This window comes from Ostrea edulis, chromosome 2, assembly GCF_947568905.1.
Source record: "Ostrea edulis chromosome 2, xbOstEdul1.1, whole genome shotgun sequence".
Lineage (NCBI taxonomy): Eukaryota > Metazoa > Mollusca > Bivalvia > Ostreida > Ostreidae > Ostrea > Ostrea edulis.
This window is the reverse complement of record NC_079165.1, coordinates 57,911,142-57,937,263: the sequence shown is the minus strand read 5'-3', so window position 1 is coordinate 57,937,263 and position 26,122 is coordinate 57,911,142. Positions and strand designations below refer to the sequence as shown.

The 26,122-nt window shown below is 36.7% G+C and overlaps 2 protein-coding genes across 2 annotated transcripts; both read left to right on the top strand.

The window, feature by feature from the left end:
• The first annotated feature begins 1 nt into the window (after nucleotide 1).
• LOC125680342 (ATP-binding cassette sub-family C member 5-like) lies at nucleotides 2-21,900 on the top strand. The gene is made up of 31 exons (XM_048919828.2): nucleotides 2-231; nucleotides 2,200-2,322; nucleotides 2,700-2,864; nucleotides 3,636-3,783; nucleotides 3,868-4,015; nucleotides 4,683-4,768; nucleotides 4,961-5,134; nucleotides 5,444-5,506; nucleotides 5,634-5,718; nucleotides 5,800-5,948; nucleotides 6,033-6,140; nucleotides 6,243-6,390; nucleotides 7,051-7,118; nucleotides 7,216-7,287; nucleotides 7,383-7,507; nucleotides 7,590-7,662; nucleotides 10,492-10,695; nucleotides 10,815-10,965; nucleotides 11,123-11,266; nucleotides 11,384-11,562; nucleotides 11,667-11,891; nucleotides 15,476-15,605; nucleotides 15,738-16,020; nucleotides 16,187-16,373; nucleotides 17,207-17,296; nucleotides 17,482-17,665; nucleotides 17,749-17,908; nucleotides 18,281-18,359; nucleotides 18,446-18,559; nucleotides 20,844-21,008; nucleotides 21,599-21,900. Exons 1-31 carry the CDS (start codon nucleotides 113-115, stop codon nucleotides 21,695-21,697), a joined length of 4,248 nt encoding a protein of 1,415 aa, XP_048775785.2. The 5' UTR covers nucleotides 2-112; the 3' UTR covers nucleotides 21,698-21,900.
• Nucleotides 21,901-22,509: 609 nt separating this feature from the next.
• On the top strand, nucleotides 22,510-25,108 carry LOC125680348 (uncharacterized). The gene is made up of 2 exons (XM_048919843.2): nucleotides 22,510-22,638; nucleotides 22,797-25,108. The coding sequence occupies exon 2, from the start codon at nucleotides 22,852-22,854 to the stop codon at nucleotides 24,967-24,969; it is 2,118 nt and encodes a 705-aa protein (XP_048775800.2). The 5' UTR covers nucleotides 22,510-22,638; nucleotides 22,797-22,851; the 3' UTR covers nucleotides 24,970-25,108.
• The last annotated feature ends 1,014 nt before the right edge of the window (nucleotides 25,109-26,122 follow it).

Below are 26,122 nucleotides of genomic sequence, written 5' to 3'. Positions count from 1 at the left end.
AAAGTTTAGTTGTATCACAAGACTCGTAATTTCCTCATCGTGATAGGTATTGCTCAACGGCTAGGAAATTTAGTGAGATACTGAATTGAGATCTTGTATATCGACAAAAGTTATGGCAAGCAGACGTCCCTCCTCCCAACCGGAGCTACGACGGTACAGTGTTTACCCTGACAAACAGGTACACTTCAACGAAAGTCTACAGGAAGACGACGGTACAGATCACAACTGGCAGTAAGTTTTAAATGAGAGAGAGGGGGCAGAAAGAGAGAGGGGGAGAAAGAGAGAGAGGGGGCAGAAAGAGAGAGAGGGGGCAGAAAGAGAGAGGGGGAGAAGGGGAGAAAGAGAGAGAGAGGGGAGAAAGAGAGAGGGGGAAAGAGAGAGGGGGAAAGAGAGAGGAGGGAGAGAGAGGGGGAGGGGGTTCCCTTGGGATCAAAACACGTATTCCAGCTGACTGTGTACTTAGATCGAATGTCAAACATACCCGCTTCAATAAGCATTTTTATACTTTTAAAAAAAAAGCTACATATATTAGCTGGACTTCGACAAAAATATTCAGAAACAATCAGAGAGACCAATGAGGGAGCGGATAGACACGAAGAGTCTATATAAATAGATAATGGAGAAGGATTGGGACACTGTGTCCAGTTGGCAGTATTTACAGCAAATGATGTACCGGACATAACTTTCATGTCAAATAACACACAAAAAAGCTTCATCACAAACCCTTCAACCACGTCCTTCATTTTGTACACACAACGCACAACTTGTAATGTCTCAGATATCTTTGGGATACGTTTCAAAACATTTACAGACTTTCTGAGGTAGTGCCATTTTAAAAAGCGGTTCTAGTTAACTACATTCGTTACAGCGTCGTAACGTCTGCTAGTATTGCACGCAGGCAGAAGACACCTAATTAACATGATCAGAAACCAACGACTGATCTCGCTCAACGACGTTTATCAGCAACGTATGTCGACGTATAAAAATACGCAAACACACTGGCGTACGTTGAATACGTTAGGACTAAGTTTTTAACAAGTTACGAGTACGCTGAAATACGCGGTGGTAGAACTTACCGTACATTGAATGCGAAGCAAAGTTTTGTACATGTATGGTATTTTCAACCTATTGCTCATAAGATAGTAATAAGTTGGATGTACGCAAAAGGTAAATAATCCACAAGATCAAGAACGTTACATGAACGTTTCTCATACGTTGTCACATTCGATTTGTGGTTTAGATTAGTGGGTCGTAGTGTGACAGAGCCTTTAGATTAGTGGCTTGTAGTGTGACAGAGCCTTTAGATTAGTGGCTTGTAGTGTGACAGATCCTTTAGATTAGTGGCTTGTAGTGTGACAGAGCCTTTAGATTAGTGGCTTGTAGTGTGACAGAGCCTTTAGATTAGTGGCTTGTAGTGTGACAGATCCTTTAGATTAGTGGCTTGTAGTGTGACAGAGCCTTTAGATTAGTGGCTTGTAGTGTGACAGAGCCTTTAGATTAGTGGCTTGTAGTGTGACAGAGCCTTTAGATTAGTGGCTTGTAGTGTGACAGAGCCTTTAGATTAGTGGCTTGTAGTGTGACAGAGCCTTTAGATTAGTGGCTTGTAGTGTGACAGATCCTTTAGATTAGTGGCTTGTAGTGTGACAGAGCCTTTAGATTAGTGGCTTGTAGTGTGACAGAGCCTTTAGATTAGTGGCTTGTAGTGTGACAGAGCCTTTAGATTAGTGGCTTGTAGTGTGACAGAGCCTTTAGATTAGTGGCTTGTAGTGTGACAGAGCCTTTAGATTAGTGGCTTGTAGTGTGACAGAGCCTTTAGATTAGTGGCTTGTAGTGTGACAGAGCCTTTAGATTAGTGGCTTGTAGTGTGACAGATCCTTTAGATTAGTGGCTTGTAGTGTGACAGAGCCTTTAGATTAGTGGCTTGTAGTGTGACAGAGCCTTTAGATTAGTGGCTTGTAGTGTGACAGAGCCTTTAGATTAGTGGCTTGTAGTGTGACAGAGCCTTTAGATTAGTGGCTTGTAGTGTGACAGAGCCTTTAGATTAGTAGGTTCTGACGATGCTAGTCAATAGAAATAGGCTGTACCGCATCACTGAAAATTATTGGTTTTTATTGAGAGAGCTTTGCAGATAAAGATTGAGTGAAAGAGAAATGTTCTCACTAAATCAAATCACAGAATATTCTCTTATTTTTCGTTCAGATTAGAGAACGAACTGAATAATTCGATCTACCCATATACAGACTTCACAGCGATTCAGGAACCATATCGACGGAAATATTCCACAGCTCTCAAAGTTTTGAAGCCATTCCGACCCAGATCAAAGTAAGCAAGTGCATACATGTATACAATGACTTACATGTGTCTATGCACATTATATTCGTTCACTAGGAAAACGTGTGTTCAACATTAGAAATATGAAAAGGCAAAAAATTACTTCAATTACCAAAGGCAGTTCTTTGCAGTTGGAAATTTTGGATCGACAGAACTTTTGCAGTTTGTCCTGCATAGAAAATTTATTCCCATGTTTCTGAATAAAATGTAAAATTTGAAGGAATCGAATTTCTTTGGTCAGTCATCAAATAGCGATGTACTCTGACAATAATGAAACTTTATAGGAAGTTATTTTCTATGATGCATGCGATGGTTTGATATCCCAATTTGATTACCCTTTTGACGGCGTTTCTTTTCATACTTTCAAGAGATGGAAAAATCCCGATTAACAAGGCGGGTTTTTTCTCTTACCTTCTAACTTCATGGATTTCACAACTCATCTGGAAGGTTTTCCGCCATCGTGCGGAGCCGTTGAAGGAAGAGGACATATGGTCATGTTCGGACCTAGAAAGCGCTAACATCAATACCGAAAGGTCAGATAGAAAACAATAATATCAATACCGAAAGGTCAGATAGAAAACACTAACATCAATACCGAAAGGTCGGATAGAAAACACTAATATCAATACCGAAAGTTCATATAGAAAACACTAATATCAATACCGAAAGGTCAGATAGAAAACAATGAAATCAATACCGAAAGGTCAGATAGAAAACACTAACATCAATACTGAAAGTTCAGATAGAAAACACTAACATCAATACCGAAAGGTCGGATAGAAAACACTAATATCAATACCGAAAGTTCATATAGAAAACACTAATATCAATACCGAAAGGTCAGATAGAAAACAATGAAATCAATACCGAAAGGTCAGATAGAAAACACTAACATCAATACTGAAAGTTCAGATAGAAAACACTAACATCAATACCGAAAGGTCGGATAGAAAACACTAATATCAATACCGAAAGTTCATATAGAAAACACTAATATCAATACCGAAAGGTCAGATAGAAAACAATGAAATCAATACCGAAAGGTCAGATAGAAAACACTAACATCAATACCGAAAGTTCAGATAGAAAACACTAACATCAATACCGAAAGTTCAGATAGAAAACACTAATATCAATACCGAAAGTTCAGATAGAAAACACTAACATCAATACCGAAAGGTCACATAGAAAACACTAACATCAATACCGAAAGGTTGGATTTCGTCTTTTTAAGTGTCTCTAATAAATGATTCAAAACAGAAAGCACGGAATTTTGTGGAATGTGTTTTATTTTTGCATCAAAGGCTTAAAAGGCTATGGGAGAAAGAGGTCAAGAAACATGGTCCTGATAAAGCGTCTTTTTTAAGAGTATGGCTGAATTTTGCCAGGACCCGCATCATCGTCACTTTATTTATCATCGCCATCAACGCAGTCTCAACTTTTCTGGAAGGGGTATGCAAGTTTCATTAAGACGGTATGCAATATACTTCAAATGAAATCAACAAAGCTTGTGTTGCCATATTTCCTTATTTTTAGGGATATTTGTTGAATCTCATCATCAATTACCTAGAATCTGAAGACGAAAACTTGTGGTATGGGATTGCACTGGTTGCATGCATGGCTGCGTGTCAAATTATCAGGGCCACATCATTTTGCGCTATTATCGTATTTGGCGCCCAAACAGGTACACGTATAACAATTTATCCCGATTTGCTCCGTTAAACGCGGCAATTTTGAAATTGCCATCGAATTATTATGTCTCCCTTCTCAGAAGGGGGGCATATTGTTTAAGTGTGAATTGTTTTTCTTCTTCCGCTTCTCATACAAAGTTTGCCCGGGCCATAATTTAACTTTTTCGTCTTTTGACATAGGCCTTTGATATTTGGTATGTGGGTATATTATGATAAGACAGTGTGTCGTGTGTCATTTTTGATGACCTTTGACCTTGACCTATGTTAAGTTAAAATAATATAATTTTTTGGCATTGTTTAGTCCGGATTATAACTTTTTTGTCTTTTGACATGGACCTTTGATATTTGGAATGTTGGTAGGTTTAATGACTGTTGTGTACTGTAACTCTTAATTTTCCACTTTAAAGATGATGTTTTTAAAAACTACGGAAATGGAAGGGGAGACGTCAGATTTAGTGAACTAAAACAACTCTTCCTAGTTATCGTTAGTTTTGAAATCTCAAACATACACAAACAAAAAAAGCACAACTATTTTTTCTTCTTCAGGATTTGCTCCGATTTACGCGGCAAATTTGAGATTGTCATCGATATCATCCCTTAGTTTTAAATTCTCTGAAATCTAAAACATACACAAACAAAATACACAACTATATTTTTCAGGAGTGCGTTTCAGAGCTGGCTTGTTGGGATTAGCTTACGATAAGATGCTGAGACTAAAGTCTGTTCGTGGAAAACAATTGTCAGAGGTATTATTGAACTCTTATATATCGACTTGAACTCTGCTGAAAATGGAATTAAAACAACAAAAATGGAAAGATTTCTACGTGACTTTTACCGTTATAAGATGATAACTATTCTGTAACAGGACTTTTTCGATAAGATAATTACTAATAACACGATACACAGGAAGATTTACGCATGACTTTCTTTTTCATAAGATGATCACTATATTCGGCGCTGACGCTTATCGTGTATACCTTAACAACGTGACCTTTGCGTACTTGCTGGCTCTTCCAATATATGTGATTATTGGTTCAATCTACACATACTACCTATTAGGACCGTGGTGCTTTATCGCTATTGGAATATTTGTCTTTTGCTATATTGTTCAGGTGAGTTATTGCCCCCGACAATGTCATTATTAATGTGACGCGAATTGATTGTGATGTCACATTAAAGAACCTGTGATATTTTTGAAAATTGGATGCGATTAATCATGAAGAAAAATTGATACTGTTGATATAAGTAATAAATGATTAGTTGTGAGAATGGATGAGGTGATCAATCGATAGCAGGACGTGGCGATTCGCATCAGCCCAGAGGGTGTTTCTGCAAGAGTTACCACGTGCATCAATCAATTGATAATATCCCATCTACCCCCTCCCCGAAAAAGACATTTATGTTTAAGATATATTCCACAGGCCAGGCTGACTACAGTTGTTGCGTACTTGCGTGTGAAAACTTTACAGTTCACAGACAAGAGAGTAAGTTGAAAATATGCCTGTTATACCTTGTGTTTTATTGGGACATTTTTGTTCGCCAGTGCGTTTTTTAAATTTATTTTTTTTTTTTTTATTTTTTTATTTTTTTTTTTTTTTTGCATTATCTTAGGTACGTAAAATGACAGAGTTGATCAACAGTATGAAACTGATAAAGATGTATGCATGGGAGAAACCGTTCAACAAAGACGTTCATGGTAATTTTACTTCATATCATTTTCGGTATGTCATTCACCGAAACAGGATAACCGTTCTTACTTCTCTACAATGTTCTGTAGAAATAAGAAAGCAGGAGAAGAGGTACCTCTTTATGTCAGCCATTTTGAATTCCATCAGCACAGCAGTGATTCCTGTCACGCCCACTCTTGCATCAGTTGCCACCATTGCTTCCTACAGAGCTGCAGGGAACGATATATCTGCTGCTACGGTAGCTAGTCTAATTTCTTGAACATTATCTAAGATTATCATAACACTAGTTTCAGAAGAAATTGAATTAATGAAATATTTTCAGGCTTTTTCTGTCGTTGGAACCCTGAACTTTTTACGTGTGATTGTGTCTTTTGTACCTTACGCCACAAGGACGCTTGGAGAATCCAAAGTTAGCTTTGCAAGGATGAAGGTTAGAGATAATGTACATTTAAAATATTTGAAATCGAACAGGATGTAAAATGTGTTACACTATTATGTACATCGTTAATTTCCGATCTTTTATCATCTAAAGCGCCATCTTGTTTCGGAGGAGTACCAGGCACCATCAGACGCCTGTAGTGACCCCTCCCTAGCAGTGGAAATCACAGACGCAACCTTTAACTGGGATTCAGCAGAAGAAGCTAATGATAACGGAAAGAAGTATAAGAAACGAAAGAAAGGTACATACGAAAAAGTAGTTGCCAATACGGCAAGTAAGAATATTCTTCATTTTACACCTGAATTTAAACCTCAAGTTTGCTTTCCCAATCAGAAATTGAACATTTAAAAATAAAAGAAGGGGGGTACCGGAAGTCCTGTCCACAAGCACCTGTGGTATAGGTCTGTTCTAGTATAGCTCTGTTCTATATTTAGCTCTATTCTATATATAGCTCTGTTCTAGTATAGGTCTGTCCTAGTATAGCTCTGTTCTATATATAGCTCTGTTCTAGTATAGGTCTGTCCTAGTATAGGTCTGTTCTATATATAGCTCTGTTCTAGTATAGGTCTGTCCTAGTGTAGCTCTGTTCTATATATAGCTCTGTTCTAGTATAGGTCTGTCCTAGTATAGGTCTGTTCTATATATAGCTCTGTTCTATATATAGCTCTGTTCTAGTATAGGTATGTTCTGCAGCACTTTTTTTTAATACAATAAACTGATTCAGCACTGCGTATGACTTTTAAAGGGGACATGTTCTCCTGTTGCCACTGCACACCAACTTTAAGCTGGAAGAATGGCTACGGCGAATAGTGCGAGTGGTTTTATGCTAGGTTAGCAAAAGTGGTTATGTCTAACATAACGAAATAGAATTTTATCTGAATGTTTTTTTCTTTTTCTACAGAGAAAACTGAAGGGAATCGACGAAGAGAAACCATTCATTTACAGAATATGACTTTCCAGGCCCAAAAGGTAAATAGACTGCAATGATAAAATCTTTTATAAGTGTTATTGTCTCATTTTTGTTCTCGTCTTTCTCTTAGATACATTGATTTCGCTATCGTTATAGGGACAATTGATAGGCATCTGTGGACCCGTCGGTTGTGGAAAATCAGCTTTTCTTTCTTCGATTATGGGAAGAGTAAGTGTACTTTCAGACCCAGATCCTTCAACGTGCGTCTGATCCAAACATCCTTAATTTCTGCCGTGTTTTGATATCATTTATCTTGTTGATAGATATCTATGATCTCTGGACATCTCGCTGTAAATGGTTCAGTTGCGTATGCAGCTCAACAGGCGTGGATCTTCAATGGATCTCTGCGAGATAATATACTGTTTGGGAAACCGTTTGAACAAGAGAGGTCAGCATTATTTTCATGATTTTGATGGAAATATGGAAATTGAAATAGTGCTTTATCATTCACGCAAAAACACGTTTATTAGGTACCAAAATGTTTTGTCTGCATGTGGGCTTCAACCGGATCTTCTTCTGCTAGCAAATGGCGATGAAACAGAGGTAGTATTCATTTACATTTCTTATTGTAATTAAATGAGGTGTACTCTATTTGAAAATAGAAACGTTTTAAGCTATTCAAATGTTGGTCAAATTGAAGTAGCTTCTGAGCCTTGTTCATTTCACATTTTGGATGCGAACGCTAATTTGATTTTTGGGAGAGAGAAAAATGAATAATGCATGGATACACATTCATGTTAATGAACTTGTTTTAGATGGTTTGATTGACTCTATATTGTTTATATTGCTGGAGAATATTTCAGATGGATGCACTCTGCTTTACGGATTGTCATTTATCATTACATTGTATTTAATACGGATCTAGTCATTCGAAAGCTATGGAATGTACCTTTTAATGACTAGTCAGTATCCTTAATTTTGAAGTAATACAATGACTGTTACATAAGGGAGGGCGAGGGGTAGAATCCTTATCATGCATGACTCTTTGATAAAATTCGTTGACGAGTGAAATGAGCTGTCGAGTTGCTGTTGTACAGTGTTATCCAATTAAAATGAAATCGGATACAACGAAATGTCACTTACAACGAAGTAAAATCTATATCTTGCTTGTATTAAAAACGAAATTTGTCATCACCATAGTTAACTGCACATATTATCCACATCCGCAGGAGATCGAGATGTATGAATTTCTTTCGGCTCGTTTCATTGGTTCGTTGTATATATATACATGTAGTCAATAATTCATGATAATGCATACATATTTCGACCTACGTGCACGTATTAAGAAAATTATCCTTAAATGTATTATAATAAAATATTTAAGAACATCCCACCAAGAGAGGGGGTATTTTCTATATCCTTTTAGTAATGAATGTACAATGCATTCAAAATATGCACCTTGGTGGGTTTTCTGCAGTGCAGTAGAAGATACCCGAGATTACTCGATGGTGCGTTTGATCAATGACATAAAGTGACTCAAAATCATCCCTTTCGCCCTCCTGTTTTATTGTGAGTGGAGAAAAGGACACCGTGTGTGCGGATAAATAATTTGTCGAAGTCATTTACCGACATAATTTCACATGAATGAAGAGACCAATCAAGCGTTATCCCTCTGATCTGCTGTCGACTGTAAATTGACTCTGATGTGCTGTCGACGACTGTAAATTGACTCTGATCTGCTGTCGACTGTAAATTGACTCTGATCTGCTGTCGACTGTAAATCGACTCTGATCTGCTGTCGACTGTAAATCGAATCAGCTCGTTACTTCGAAAATCCAGTTCAAGGTGAGGACCCCCCCCCACCCCCACCCCTGAACCGGTCGCGATAACTCAGTGGAAGTGCGTTCGCTTTGTAATCGGGAGTTCGTGCCCCGCTCGTGCCATGGCCGCGTCAAACCTTAGACGTAAACATAGGTTGTGATTGTTTCTTCGCCAAACGCTCGGCAACTAGAAGTGAGAGGCACGGGTCTTTCGGATATGACCTTAAAAACGGAGATACCGTATCGCAGCAGGCGTTGACATCTTAATGAAACCTTACTGGTGTGGCCCTAAGCGCTAAGCATAGGTCTAAATTGTGGTACTTCACCAGCTGGTGACGTCACAATACAAAGAAACAAACACTAATACAGTAAAACTGTGTAACTTTAAAGTTTAAATGAAAGTAGATAGAACAAACATAAACTCCACGAGATTACCGAAAACATTTCTTCATAGCTCAATCTAATTAAAATTAAATCTCCACGATAGGATATGTCGCCTTAGTGTAGCGGTCTAATTGAGCGGATCAAACGATCTACATTTAATGAGATTGAGTTTTGTTTTGCACATTAAAAAGAGGGGTGGATCAAAGGGAGTGTGGGTTCAAACTTCAGGTGCCTGTAATTAAAGGGAATAATCAAGCCAAATTATCTGAGATCGGACATAGAAATATATTCATATCGATGCTGATTATGAATTTACGATGGTATCATCAAATCAATTCAATGGGAATTAAAAAAGGGTGGCTATTGATGACAAAGACTATTTTGATTGTGACATGAACACCTATCCGATTTCCTAATCTATCGGAGATTAGGCCTATATATTTTTATATTTTAGTTCGTTGTAGAATCAGCAGATGAATATTTCATTTTTTTTAGTCACTATCATTATATGTTTGTCACATACTCTATAATGTCCTACATGTAAAATGATATTGGAAAGACTCTAGTTAGGAGTTTTCTGCAGCCCTTTTTGTCCCCTATTTCTGCGAAACCGTACCGGTAGGTGGGGGGATACATTTTGTTTGTCAGTTTCTATGTCCGATATACCTTAGTTTCCGTATTATGTTTAAAATCTAATTTGAGAAATAGGAATGAAATTGCATAATAAGAGTTCGCAAGACAAAGAAATTACCAATATTGTCTGCTGTCAAAGGGTGATGATTAAAGAGAGTACCAAGTCATATTAAAGATGAGATTACTGATAATTTCCAGATTTAGCGACAAAGCTTCACACGATGAATGATGAGCAAAAGTTAGATCCTCTCGCATATGTGAGCGAATCTAACATCTAATTTCAATCAGATTGCATAAGTAATCTACATGACTAACGGATAGATTTGAAAGTTATAAAAAGTCAAGGTCACTAAATCAGATTTATCCAGGTTTCCCAGCAAACGTCTTCTCTCAGGAATAATATATTTCTTTGAAACTTTATGCATTAATACAGAGAAACGGTTCAACTGGTATATGTTTGGTTTTTTTTTTAGGTCGCAATTAAAAATTCAATGTCACTCTAATAGATTTTCTGAACCAAAATACACGTAGATTGATAATTCCTCTTTGATGTGAATATACCAATGTTATCTTTTCTTCTCCTGCTATTATTTAGATTGGAGACAGGGGTACAAACCTGAGCGGAGGACAGAAGCAAAGAGTCAGCCTTGCTCGCGCAGTCTACGCCGACAGTGACATCTACCTGCTAGACGATGTCTTGTCAGCTGTAGATGTACATGTCGGTCGTCATATCTTTCACAACTGCATAAAGAAATTCTTAAGAGGAAAAACCATCATCTTCCCAACTCACCAGCTTCAAGTGAGTGTGTAGTATTTAACAAGTCATCGGTACAGTAAACGACACAATAAACAAGTCATCAACCTTGCACTCATCATTGATGCGAGGAGATACCCTCTCATTTAAATTATTTTTTATAGTATCTGAAACACTGTGACAAAATCTTGGTCATGGAGAATGGGGTGTTTGTAGAGCAAGGAAAACATGACACCCTACTATCTGCTGAAGGATATTATAATTCCATGATGAATCAGTTCCATCAAGCGACAGAAAACCCTTCAAAAACAACAAGTAAGACCGTATATTGTGTAAGCCTTGTTTTGTGTGTAACGAAAACAAATTTTCTTCAGAAAGTTTGCAGCTTATGAGAAGGTCATTTCGCTGTTAACAGAGATCGAAAATAGCAAAGAAATCCATTCTAAATAGCACATACAATCTTTTCTTGAAGATGATGACTTTACGCACGAGGATGATGACGATGAAGATCAAGGGTCTACTCCACAAAAGAAGAGAGCAGAGAATGGCACACAAAATGGAACCACAGTCAAGAAACCGGAAATTGGACAGCTGCATAAAGACAAGGCCAGTAAAGGTAAGCCATTCAGCTTACATAGGTAACGTTTAAGAATCTTTGATTCAGTATATTTTTTCTGGAATTGAAATCTTCATCATGAAATAGAATTCAAATTTTCTTTCAATAATTCTGAAGGCAAGTTAACAGAGAAGGAGGAGACAGAGGTGGGGGATATCGCGTGGGGAACGTACTACTCCTACATCAGCGCCATGGGAGGGATTGGCGTGGCCCTGTTTGTCGTCACTTGGAGTGTTCTAACATCCGCTTCCGTAGTGTTCAGTGATTGGTGGTTAAGTTTATGGATAAACACGTTTGTACGTTTAATGGTATTTCTTTATACACAGTAAACTGTTTTCAATCAATAGATAGCATCTTTGTAAAAATTCTTATTTCAAAAAAAAAAAAAAAAATATTTCAGGCGAGCCCAGGCAGCGATTTTTCAAACACTTCCACAGTCCAGAATTTTTCGTGGCAGATGAATTCTACGGGAGTAGAAATGACCAGCAATAATTCAATGTTCAACACTAGTATGGCCGTTATTTCTGAGACGTCTTCAGGACTAGATTTTTACCTGACTGTATATGTATCGTCTATGGGAATCATTATAGCAATGATGATTGCGAAAGGATTCTTAGGAGCTAGGGTGAGTGCTATTCACATCAAGCATAACTTTGTAACTCTGGTGACGTCGATAGATGAATTAAGATTTCTCGAATTGGACGAAAACAAGTAAGATATATCACAGCAGATGCGCAATAGTTTCAGAATTTAAACGTCATTTCAATAGTCAAACTCTGTCAAATTACAATGTTGTATCGATTAACGTTGAAAGTTTATGTTGAATTCATGTTGATGTGTCAACGAAGTCTTTTTTCCCCTGGGTCTGATCGAAATGTGCCCGCGTCGTCCAAATCATAATACACTGTAACTGTTAAATTAACTTTTCTATTTTCAACTCAATGATACATCTTTTATTTCAATCCAGTGGGGATCCAGGTTAGAATAGGTCCTTAGTACACATTGGATGATACCGCAAAAACCGAGGTCCCGTGTCGCAGCAGGTGTGGCACGATAAAGATCCCTCCCTGCTCAAAGGCCATAAGCGCCGAGCATAGACCTAAATTTTGCAACCCTTCACCAGCAATGGTGACGTCTCCATATGAGTGAAAAATTTTCGAGAGGGATGTTAAACAAGATGCAATCAATCAAACCTTATCTGTTAATTTACAATTATCATAAGAAAAAATATATATATGGCACGCCAAATTCACAAAAATGAGCTAAACATAGTTTCACAGTTGATAAACTAGGTTTCTCGACTGTAAACTATAGTTTACGGACCGTAAACTATAGTTAACGACGTTAATCTATATTTCACATCTGTAAACCATAGTTAACAGATAATCTATGTTTCACAAGCGTAAACTATAATTAACAATGAAAACAATCATTAGCGATTGCAAAACATAGTTTATCTGATAAATACGGTTTCACGATTGTAAACTACGGTTTACAAGTCTGATAAATATAGTATCACAATTTGTGAAACTAGGATTAACAATTGTGAACTATAGTTAACGAATGTAAATTATAGTTTACAAATGTGAATCTGTATTTATCAGCAAAATCTATTGTTAACGTTTATTTAAAGACAGATAAACTTGGATTAGCAATTGTAAACTACAGTTTACAACCGTTAAATATAGTTTTACGGATGAAAACTATAGTTAACGAATCGTTAACTATAGTTTACAGTTCGTAAATTATAGTTTACAGTCGATAAACCTAGTTTATCAACTGTGAAACTATGTTTAGCTCATTTTTGTGAATTTGGCGTGCCATATATATCTCTTAAAGAGGTATATTTTTATACATATAGAATTATTTCTTTATACATGATATTACTCGTCACTGCAGCCGATCTCTTTACCTCATCTAACCCAAGACGATAACATCGTACTTGTTTCCTCTCTGGTATCTTCTCGTCCTCGTTGTCTTTCGCCCATTGGCCTTGGTGTGAATGCCGGGGCGCTGATGACAGTCTTTAATCCCATATGGTCTTTGATTGCGTTCCTCATCACTACGTTCTGGCGTATTAAGTTCCCCATCTATACATGTATATAATTTGTTATATATAAGTTGTGCGCGCGTCTCCTAACCATTTACCGATTTGTAAATAAAAATGTATTAGTGAAAAACCTACTATTGTCTACAACACCTTGAAACAGGAATTCCTAAGGGAAAGCCTACACTGAAAATCTACATCAAAATTCTGAATACTAACTAGCAAAATATCCTAAATGAATATCTGCTGTTAACCTTGAGATTACTTAGTAATCCCTAAATCTGCAAAAATCATTCTAACTGAAGAGTATATTCAGTAAAACCTCGAGCATATATAAAACCTCGAGCATATATAAAACCTTGTATATAAAACCTCGAGCATATATAAAACCTTGCTGTGCTTGTACATATTGTATATTATGAACTGATATTTGGAATATTCTTTTATTGATAAGACACAGATCAAGTTCAAGCTTTCTGTCGATTGATCCATTTTCATCAAGACTTATTACTATGAAATTTTCTACTTATTTAATGTAATAGATGAAACCCCGCGCAATCACAAATAATATTGCATAGAGGAAGGATTTTTTAAATGCATATTTGAATTGTTGCGCACATGAACTGAATGAACGATATATTTAATTCAAATGAATTCAAGAACAAATTTTTGAATAATTGTGTGCTTTACTTGTCATATTTATTGATATCATATACAGTAAATAAAACTTGATTATTAGGAAGTGACTCGGAGCTCCAAATTAAATTAAACTTAAATGACCTCTCTCTGTATTGAAAATTAGATAATGATTTTACGAATGCAATCCGTCATTCGAATAGTTGACCAAAGACAAATGAACGGTCGTTCATAATTTCAAAATTGCAAATGTGTTTCTAGTGGTAGTTTTTGTCCAGTGTGACAATTTAAGGGCAAAATTATGAATACACGTCGTTTCTTCTCGTCAAATGTAAAAATCGAAAACATAATACACTGCATGAATGATGAATGACAAACAGAAAAACTGCTATATCATAAACAGTGGCTTGATTTATTGGACATTGGCAGGTAGTGTACCACCTAATTTCGATAAAATGTTTTAACTTAAAATTTATAACGCGAAAACTTCCCAGAACAGTCCCGAACCATTCGATTTCTGACATATTGGACAGTTTTTGACTTTTTACTTACTTTCAAGATCTGTGTCATCACAAAACATCTTCAACCAAAATTTTAAAAAAAAGGCCCGAGAATGTGCAATTGGTTGTAGACCTTAGCGTTTTTAATGTTGCCTCGTTCTGGAAATTTCCATAAAGCTGATTCAAGACTAAAGTCACGGATTGAAAGGAACAGACATATTTTATTTATTCAACATTTCTTCTGTAAGATCAAAATGAAACATCGATAAACAACGGATTTACTCCATATCGTTGTCATTTTTAAAAAGATACTGGTTTAAATCCGCCCGGCAAAGCGTGTCCCGCCTCTTTACTCTCATTTTTGCTATTTCAGGGTAGTTTATCCAAAAAGAAAGTAGGTTTTTAATTAATTTCACGATATTTACTAATCAAGTAAGATTCTATTATAGCTTACGGACGTCGTCTCACATATATGAAACAATATCAAAGGTGCAAGCAGTAACTCAACTCTGGAACAAGCGTTTTGGAGTTTATTGGCAACATTTGTTAATTTACAAGTATAGATTTTAAACTTAATTGCTGTGTAGGTAATGAGCTAATATTTGGTATACTAATACTTCTTTGTATTGATGGTTTACAGATTAGCTTCGAGTTTCATGTCGATTGACCTACATGTATTTTCATAAAAATTAGTTCCATTAAACTTTTAAAATGTGTGATTATTAACTGTTAATTTTTTCTGCTGTTCTTTTAAATGATAAGCAGATGTACATAGTACAAACCATTAATGTAAAATGCGATTTTACGGACATCTTGGTTATTGCTATCTGTTCTTCATAAAATATCTAATTACTCAATGTGCACTTTTCAGCATTCAAAAACATCGTTAGTATCTAAAGATCTACCTTGCAATTCCAAATAATAAATTACATGTATGTAGTTCTCTTCACAACTTCAAAAAACACCAGACTGCCTGATAAGTTAAGACTAATCGTGTGAAATATAACAACCATTTGCTTCCTTCAGTTTTATGTTCGAGCGGCTTGCAGACTTCACGATAGAATTTTGACAAATGTAATGAAAGCTCCAATGCGTTTCTTCGATGCTAACCCTCCAGGGAGGATTCTAAATCGTTTTTCTAAAGACATGGACGAAGGTAATATTTTTACACAATATCTGAGTGAAAAAGGCTTCACTATGTGCAAGTCCTTGAGGCAACTATACAATTAATGGATATTGTTATACATATATTCACTCTGCTCTACAACAATTCACTTGTTCGTTTTAGCTGACGTTTTTCTCCCACAACTGCAAGACACGTTTTTCCAGGTCTGCACAAGCATCATTGTCTCTCTAATTACCGCTATTGTGTCTTTGCCTTGGATCGCCATTGCTGTTGTGCCTGTGTTGATTTTTTTCTACATCTTTAAATATGTCTCTTCTGTTTCAATCCGTCAATTCAAACGTTTCGAAAACACTGCTCGGTCGCCATTACTTGGTCATGTGAGCACATCTGCACATGGTCTGAGCACCATCGTTACTTTCAAACAACAATCAAATTGCATACAAAGGTAAATGATATAGATTACTATTAAAGATGAAAGAAAAATATATCCTTTAGTTCAGTGTGTCTGTCTTTGAGACACCATTTTCCTGCATCAGCTTCGGTTTCTAAGATTGAGAGTTTCATAATAAACTGAGAGATTCTTACACACAAAACTGAATCCCATTCTTCAGTATCCAGACTTACACGGATGTTTCCACCGTAGCGACGTTTTTGATGGACACCGCGATGCGGTGGATTGGAGTGCGACTAGACCTTGCTGCATCGTGTATCACCCTGTCCACGGCCATAGCCATGATTCTGACGAAGGGTACAACTGACGCCGCCCAGGCAGCTCTCGCTCTAACGCTTTGCATCAGGGTAAATATTTATCTGCATTCCTAATACATTAACCTAGGAATAGAGCATAGAACATGTCATTGTTTGACCTACATGTAGGAATAGAGCATAGAACATGTCATTGTTTTACTTCATGAATTTCGAGTTCATTAAATTTAATTTAGATCAGAATTAAACAGCTAAGGAAGTGATAAATTTCGTTGTTGAATTCCTTTGTGAGATTTGGAATAATTCAAATCACTTACTAACTGCCCTCTCACCCTTTAATCTAATTTCAAAAAAAACAAAAACAAAAAACCACGATGATTTCATCATAATGATGATCTTTGACAATTTTACTGTTACTTGCTTGTAACTGTATCTACATAATCACTAAATTGATTAGGTGGTACTTACTTGTAACTGTATCTAGATAATCACTAAATTGACTAGGTGGTACTTGTAACTATATCTAGATAATCACTAAATTGATTAGGTGTTACTTACTTGTTACTGTATCTAGATAATCACTAAATTGACTAGGTGGTACTTGTAACTGTATCTAGATAATCACTAAATTGATTAGGTGATACTTGTAACTATATCTACATAATCACTAAATTGATTAGGTGTTACTTACTTGTTACTGTATCTAGATAATCACTAAATTGATTAGGTGTTACTTACTTGTTACTGTATCTAGATAATCACTAAATTGACTAGGTGGTACTTGTAACTGTATCTAGATAATCACTAAATTGACTAGGTGGTACTTGTAACTGTATCTAGATAATCACTAAATTGACTAGGTGGTACTTGTAACTGTATCTAGATAATCACTAAATTGATACATTACACTACAATTTCCCCCAAAGGTGGTATCCATAATGCAATTCGTGATTCGAATAATGAACGAAGTGGAGGCAAGGTTTACATCGATAGAACGTCTTCACCAATACGAGGAGGTATATTTTTTACTTCTCTCTCTCTCTCTCTCTCTCTCTCTCTCTCTCTCTCTCTGTGTGTGTGGATGATTTTGTCATTTTGTGTTACTTCTGAAACCGGATGTGTATATATATATATATATATATATATATATATATATATATATATATATGATTATGTAATTTCCTATTTTGTGTTACTTCAGAAACTGGAATCGGAGAGTCAATCTTTTCAAGATAAACCTGCGGACTCCTGGCCGAACGAAGGACGGATTATTTTCTCAAACGTCGAGATGAAATACCGAGATGATATGGACCCCGTTCTTAACGAAATCAAGTTTGACATTCATCCCGTACAGAAAGTCGGAATTGTTGGTCGGACGGGAGCAGGTTCATTATTATTTTTTAAATCAAACTGAATTGTTTGAATTTCTGAATTTCGTTTTGATTCTAATACTCTGATGTTCCTGTAGGCAAGTCTTCGCTAGCAGCTGCCTTATTCCGTTTGAATGAATTGTCTGGCGGTCACATTTACATCGACGGTGTAGACATTGGGAAGATATCACTACAACTCTTACGGACGAAGCTTTCAACTATTCCACAAGACCCCGTTTTATTCGCTGGCACTATGCGGTATACAGAATTTCTATACATGAATTAAAAAAGTTTCAATGACGTCATCCATTGTAATTAGTCAATGAAGAGTTTAAGTATTCAACACTTAGCAATTTTAAAAATAGTCAACTATGCAATAAAAACCGTTGAATAGTAAACGGTTTACTGTTTAAATACTTGTTCACATTGTTGGTTTAAATCTTGTACGTGCGTAAATAAGAGAAACACCAAAGATTGGACGTACATTTAATTACATTTTAAATTCACAGTAAATCGCATTTCTTGATTTACACACACTGAGCTGATACATGTACATCCACAGAAATACTTGTATCACTTTCATTGAAACACATTGCATGCTTTTTAGAAGCACTGGTAATCTGTTTCTAGGTATAATTTGGATCCTTTTGGATACTACACTGATGACGTTATATGGGCCGCATTGGAGAATGTGTACATGAAAGACAAAGTAAGGACTTTTCCACGCGATATTCACTCCTTATCGCATTAGAAACTGAAGTAGTTCTACATCTAAGAATTGTTTCTTTGATTTAGGTAAAACAATTTGACAACGAATTGGATTACTTGATAGAAGAAAATGGAGAGAATTTCTCAGTGGGAGAAAGACAGTTAATATGTCTAGCTAGAGCCATTTTACGGAGAAACAAGGTAAAATGAGAAGAAACGATGGCATTTTGTTTCTGCATATTGTCACAGGCACCTGAAGTATGGACACCATCACTCCTCCTGATGATTTTTTTTGTTGTTGCGATTTCTCCAAAATGTGTGGATCCCCTGTCTATACCATCCCAATTTGGATTTATGTAAACGTTTCACGCTTTTTGTAAACTTTAGACAACTTTGTACTTTATAATAAAATACACAAGGTAAGAAACAAAAAATTGTAAACGGGGGGTCCCGGCTTCGAGGCACATTTTCCAAAACTGCAGCGTTGCCTATGGAATTTTGTCGAGCGGCAGGTCAGGGAGATGTCATACTACAAGTCCCTTTAACTTAAAAGCCATCTCATCTCTTTGATTTGTCACAATCTTGGGTGCATCGATCGGACAGGGCTTCGGGAGCCAAAAAGGTCACGAAGTATGAATTTGTTACTCATCGTGTGATTGGTCCGAGAAAACCCAAGACTAAACAAGTGTCAGTGCGGACCAATCACATATGGATGGGATAGACGGAATCTACACATCGCCAAAAAAAAAAATCAGAAGGGGGGGGGGTGTTAGTGTTCATACTTCAGGTGCCTGTGCATATTATATGTATGTTGTTTTACATCTTATTTAAGAATATCCCACTCCTATAGAAACGTCACCAAGTGTAGGTAAAGTGCCCCCAATGACTTTTGCATGGTACTCTAGGCCGGTTCAGTAAGGGTTCTTTATCGCGCTAACGCCTACCGTGACACGGGACCTTCCAATCCGAGTCCTACTAGAACTCTGGAGATTTTTAATTATCACAATATTGTAAACTGTTTGTATACATTGATGGATGACAATATTTCACATATTATGATCAAACTAACGAATCCCCATCCTTTTATTACCCGTTTTGATGAAATACACTCTCCCCTTGCAAGCTCTCACCAGAGGGCGCGCTACGCAAGCTTCTCTTTTTGTGGAGCGTAGCGTAACGCCCTCTGGTGAGAGAATGTCTCCCCTTGCTGCTAATTTCCGTAATCTCGATCCCGATGGAATTATACCCCACGCAACTTTGTTGCGGAGGGTATAATGTTTTAACCCGTCCGTCAGTCTCTTTCTTGTCAGTGCAACTCCTCTGAGACTGTTCAACAGAATTTCGTGAAACTTTGTAGTTAATAAAGACACACTGTGTAGATGTGCATATTCCCAGGAAATTCTGATTCAATAGTTATGCCCCTTTTGAACTTAGAATTTCGAGCCCGTCTGTCCTGTTCTTGTCAGCGCAAATCTTTTGAGACCACTCAACAGAATTTCGTGAAACTTTGTAGTTAATAAGGCCATACTGTAGATTGCATATTCCCAGTAAATTCTGATTCAGTCATTTTTCTGGGAGTTGTGTCCCTTTTGAACTTAGAATTTCGAGTCCGTCCTGTTCTTACAGCAATGCCATTCATTATGTGTGGCATTAATGTCAAGCAATGTTGGGTCGTGGGGTGTGTGAGCTTGTTCACTTCTGCTTTCTTTCATTGATTTAAGGAATTGAAAGTTCCGTGATTAATTCATATTTACTAGAATTATTTGTCAATTTTAATTATTTTGGACATATGAGAAACTTAGCACCATGTCAGATTGCAATGTTTAATAGATCTCGACTCTATATTTGAATACAGAAGATTACAGAAATTAAAAAGCGGCAAAGGGAGCCCCGGAGCGTATTTCTTCTATAAATTTACTATTTAAAACGAGTTATAGATGAATGAAAATTTGTTAGCTTAATGATTGTTATTTGCACTATCATCAATAATGAATGTAGTCTGCCTGCACAAGATACTCCACTCCACTGGATACTATTAGTGATTGTTATCACATCAGTGCCGCTATGGTATCCCTCCATGTCACACGTTCTTTGGCTATATTTTCAGCCTCTTGATATGTTAGGCCCGCAGTTGTAAAGTTTCTTGCCAGAGTGTCTCGCCATCTCTGCCGTTGTCGTCCTTGTTTTCGTTCGCCTCCGACCGATGTAGGGTCCCACTCGTACATTCGTTTAGGGAATCTTTCGTCTCCCATCCTCGACATGTGACCAAACCATCTCAGCCGATTCCTCATGAGTAGTGTTAAGGCATATGGTTGATATGTGAGCTCTACAAGATACAACCAATCTTAAAGTTCTCTAGAGTTCTCAAAAGTTCTGTGTTTAATAGGACCGCTTAACCACTATGCTGTCTCATTTGGTCTTAATTGAAATCTGAATCAAATTCAATGAAAACAGAAGTTTTTAAAACAATATGTACACATGACAGATTTTAATTTTGGATGAAGCCACGGCATCCATTGATACAGCCACAGACGCCAAGATCCAGCAGACGATCAGAGAGAGTTTTACAGACTGCACAGTTCTTACAATCGCTCACCGCCTCAACACTGTTCTTCACTCTGATCTCATCATAATCATGGATGCCGGAAGGGTCTGTATAAAAAAAATGATCAAGTACATGTACACATTTGCATGTAATTGTAACTTGTATGATCTTCGCAAATCTTTTAATTGATTATATTGTTTACTTTTTAAATCGTCCTCAATTTAGAAAGGTTCTATTAAATTTTGAGTTAAGAAACGGATGTCTAAGTTGATTGTATTATGGAAGATATTTGAAACATACGTTAAATGAATAATAGGCGAAGTTGATTACACGGAAATTTTCTAATTATCATTGTTTACGCATCTCCCTTAACACAATCAACCTTAACATATTTAAAATCCTTACAATTTGTATAATAAAACAATACAGATTTTCATACTCAGAATTACTCTTTCTTGCAAAGTGAGACTATTTGTGTTATATGCTAAGTTCTAACAAATGCTTTTATTGTGAAAGCATTTTTGAATATCAGTGACACATGAAAATGGAATAGGATATTGTTTATTGCATGACATTATGACAATAATAAATCTACGTGAAATCATTACAGTTTATAGATTTAATGTTTGAATATTTTACTTTATTCTAATGGTAATTAGTTAAAGACTGATTCATTTGAGATGTAAATTTAACAGGTAATGGAAATGGGGTCACCTCAGGATCTGTTGTCTAACCCACGCTCCTACTTCAACACCATGCTGTCTGCACAGACTGTCAAAACACCGTCACCTTAGTTAGCAATCAAGTGTCATAGTGCGGTTGGAATAGACTCTTGTTTATAATGAAAAAAATGTCATAAAAACCGGTTTGAAGGATTTTCCTTCTTTTGTGAAATTAATAATTGTGAATTTGATTTTAATGGCGAACTTGTTGACACCATTGTAAAGGAGTTTTTACATTGAATGACCATTAAAATTACATCAGAAAAAGAAAAAAACATGATTGTGTCTTTGTCTATTCTCTCTCTCTCTCTCTCTCTCTCTCTCTCTCTGTATGTGTGTGATTACAACTTGTTTGACGAAATATGCAAACTATGAATGGTAAGAAGACGAAAATAAAACAAAGTGTGCGAGTCTTCAAGTCTGCTTGCTCTTGTCAAGGATAGGAAGTGGTTAATTAGATATTCTTACACTGAATCAATCTTTTGATATCTTATCTATTAATAAACATTAATTAAGAATTGCACTTTTATAATAAGCCAGTGTGGAAAAAATTGAATGTTAAATACATTAAATGTGTCGTCGGTGACCAAAAGTCTTCCTTCCTCAATGATCTGTCAAAGATCAATGTATGTTTACAAAATTCCAAATCATACAGATCCGTCAAAAATCAAATTATGCATATGATTCTGGGAAATGTAATGGAATTTGAATCTTACCTATCATCTAAATATATCCATTACGTTTGCTAGTGTTATCTATTGAAAATAAATCATCATCTGTTTATCGCGTTCACTAACCATCCATCACTTTCTCGAAGAGAGAAATTTATTTAAAATGCAAATGAATTTTATGACGTCAACATGGGTTTAAATAATAGACATGTGACCAGTATATATTTATCAAGCAAACTGTTCTATAAGTAATAGTTATTTACCTAAAAAGAGCATTAGTCGTGTCTTAATTCTACAAGTTAATTCCGTAAAATCGTAGTTTCCATCAACTGTTTTATAAAGGTTAGTATGCACTACTTTATCATCAGTTTGATGATTGATAATACCAAATTGCATGAGTTTAAAACATTTTTAAATATGCTGATATTCAATGTTTATCGCCCACAAAGTACCGAATGACAGATTGTTTTAACCATCCTACATCTGTTTTCTATCCACAGAGACCACTGCAAATGAATTAGTCAAACAAGCGGAATAATTTGTCATCACGCCAGAATGGGTTTGTTACGGAACAATTCAGTGACCGAGGACGGATTTTCAGATAAAGACAACGCCGCGTTTTGTGACTCCGTCGATGCCTCTGTTGCTCAACCACAGTACTACCATACGGATCCAGTCATGCTGGAATTAGGAGCACATTTTGAAGATTCTGAGGCATTCAGAAAGTGTGGCATCTGTTATGAGACCCCGATAAATGGACGACTATTGGATTGTTTTCATACCTTTTGTGAGACTTGTTTAGAACGTGTTTGGTGTGACGCCACTGTCATTAGATGTTCTTTGTGTACAAGAACTACACCGATTCCGGATGGAGGTATTCAATGTCTACCCTGGAATACATTTATGAGAACAAAGCCTGTCGGTGAAATCCAACTGACCATAGCATGTGACTTGTGCGAGGATAATCGATCTGCAGAAGTACATTGTGTAGACTGTGACCAAAACTTGTGTTCCTCATGTCGTTTGATACACCTCAAATGTAATGCCTCTAAGACACACACAGTCAAGCTTTTGAACTCAAACAATATACCATTGCCTGATGATTTACATGGACAATGTGTCAGGAAGGTAGCAGACACTTGTGTCGATCATGGAGAGGAGTTGTCTTACCATTGTAGAATGTGCTCCAAGGCAATCTGTAAGGCTTGTAGGAAAGAGCCGGTACATCGAGGCCATAGGACGAAACCTCTCTCAGTTGTCATGGATGCAAAACGTAAACATGTATCCCAAAAGATGGCATCAATTGAGAATGGATATTTCGAAGTTCTAACAAAAAAGTTGTATAATACTAAACAACACACCGACGCCTTCTCCAAAAACATCCAAGATGTAATAAATCAAATTCTCACCAGAACTGAAGAGCTGAAGAACGAAATTGACCAGGCAAGCGAAGCTCTCATTTCAGAAGTTTTGGAAAAGGAGAAAGTGGGGCTTGAGAAGTGCACTTCATTAGAAAAAACTATTGAACATGAGTTATTAGGTGTTGGAAGTGTTTTACAATACATTTACAACCTTTTGCTGTATAGTTCCCTACTAGAGTTCTGCGATGCATTGCCTACAATCGACAAGATTCTGGACGGCTACAATGAAGGAGGACAAACACCTCGTCTGGAGAAAACTGACATCAAATTTGAGCTTGGAGATCTTACAGCAGAATCAGTCAAACGAGGTTTCGGAAGTTTGACAACTCGGAGTAGAGGACGCTTATGGTCAAGGTCAATTTCAGTAGGATTCGGATGTTTACAAGATGTTAACATCAAAATGAAAACAGGATTCGACTTTCCAACTTCATCATTAGAAGAAGTCCAGGAAGAAGAAGAACTACCAATTCATGCTCTGACTACATCCTCAATTCACAGCAACCAGGTCTGGACATGCGCAGGATGGAATTCTTCGACCATTGCTCTCCTTGACAACCAAGGTACACCACAAACTTCTGTTCCGATAGGCTATAAAGTTGATGACGTCACTATCTCCATGGACGATGAATTGTTCATTTCATGCTTTCACAAGAAGATGCTAGTGCGTTATAACCTTTCCACAGTGTCCCAGGAAACCGTCTCATTGCCATACTTCCCTCGCGGCCTCAGCATTTGTGCCGATGGCAGTCTTCTGATTTGTATGACCGACAGCTATTGCTCATGCGCATCCGATAACAGCAGAAGATTTATTGCTAGATACACGGCGGATTTAAAGCTGGACAGCGTGTATGAATTTGAAAACAATAAGAGACTTTTCACGAGACCCTATAGAGTGACAGAAAACATCAATGGTGACATCTGCGTAACAGACAAAACGGCCATGGGTTCGGGACGAGTTGTGGTTCTTGATCGGCACGGCAAGTTCAAATTTGCATTCGAAGGACCTTCCAACAACCAATGTACCGGTAGCTTTTCGCCTGCCGGGATCGCATGCGATAAGTATGGTCGAGTTCTCGTTGCGGACACTAATAATAACTGTGTGCACATACTTGATCCAAATGGGAACTTTGTGGGATTTCTCCTAAAACAGGGGGATACACCAGTAAGCCCCCATTCGCTTTGTTTTGATAATGATAATCAACTGTGGGTTGGAGATGAAGAAGGAAACATAAAATTATATGAGTACATCTAAAAAGAAAAGAAAATCCAAAAATCTTTTCTAGAGAATATATAATGCTTTATGTACACAGTGGAGGATGCTGATATTCACGGATGTAATGTGTTACTTGTTTATAATAACCCTGTTATATCATAATAAATTCTTAAATGAAGAATACTGCTTTTGTGATTTTCGGTGTTCACAAGGTTTTGCATGGCACATAAAACAAAGGGACAGACAACTGTTACTATTCTGATGTACACATGTACTGAATAGGAAGTACATGTATGAGATTACCACTAGAAACATTGTAACTGTAGACGGTATGACAAGAATACAACATTAATCAAGAATTTCTTCAATTTAAAAGCTGAAACAAAATTTTAGAATGCGATCGCTAGAAAATAGTATGGTTAACAAATTTTCTCTAATAATGCATTATGTGACATGTACACGTACATATACCTTGATTTGGTGGTAAAAGCTATTGAAAAATGTCGATTTATGATATGTAGAATGGGCCGGTTCGAGATACCTCCGAGTTATTTTCCTTGGAGAACTATCGTAGATAGTAAGGCGTAAAACAACTTGTTTACATGCGGGAGTGGGACAAATATCCATCACTGCATATGTGAATGTGCTCAGTAAGTTTCTCATACACAGTTTCATCACTTGAATTCGACTGATACACAAATTAAGTAAGTGATAAGTATTCAGGGAGTACATGTAATTAAACTCATGGAATTCTTTTTATATCACGTTATTTCGTTGCTTGTAGATGTGTATTACTTGCAAATATGACATTGTTTGTATGTTTCCACTTCAGTAAAACTTTTTCTTTCTATAGTAATTTGTATTTCCTATATTTACATATTTAAACAGGAGCCACTTTTATTATATTAAATCGTCTTCCTCACTGACTGTATGCCCATTCTGCCCCACTTCAGCATTCAAAAGTTCCACTAAATGCACCTCCTATACAGAAAAGTCCTTATCTCGAAACTGGCGTATTAAGATGAATGCAAACATAAATGTACAACGTATTAAACATTTAATCACCTTTACCTATCAATTTCCGCAAAATAGCATCTGCATTTGTATCTGTACAAAATGTTGGGGCAAACTTGACCGCTTCCTAGCCCCTCTGTTAAATTCGGCTATGTACATGAATTCTTGCTATGATTAC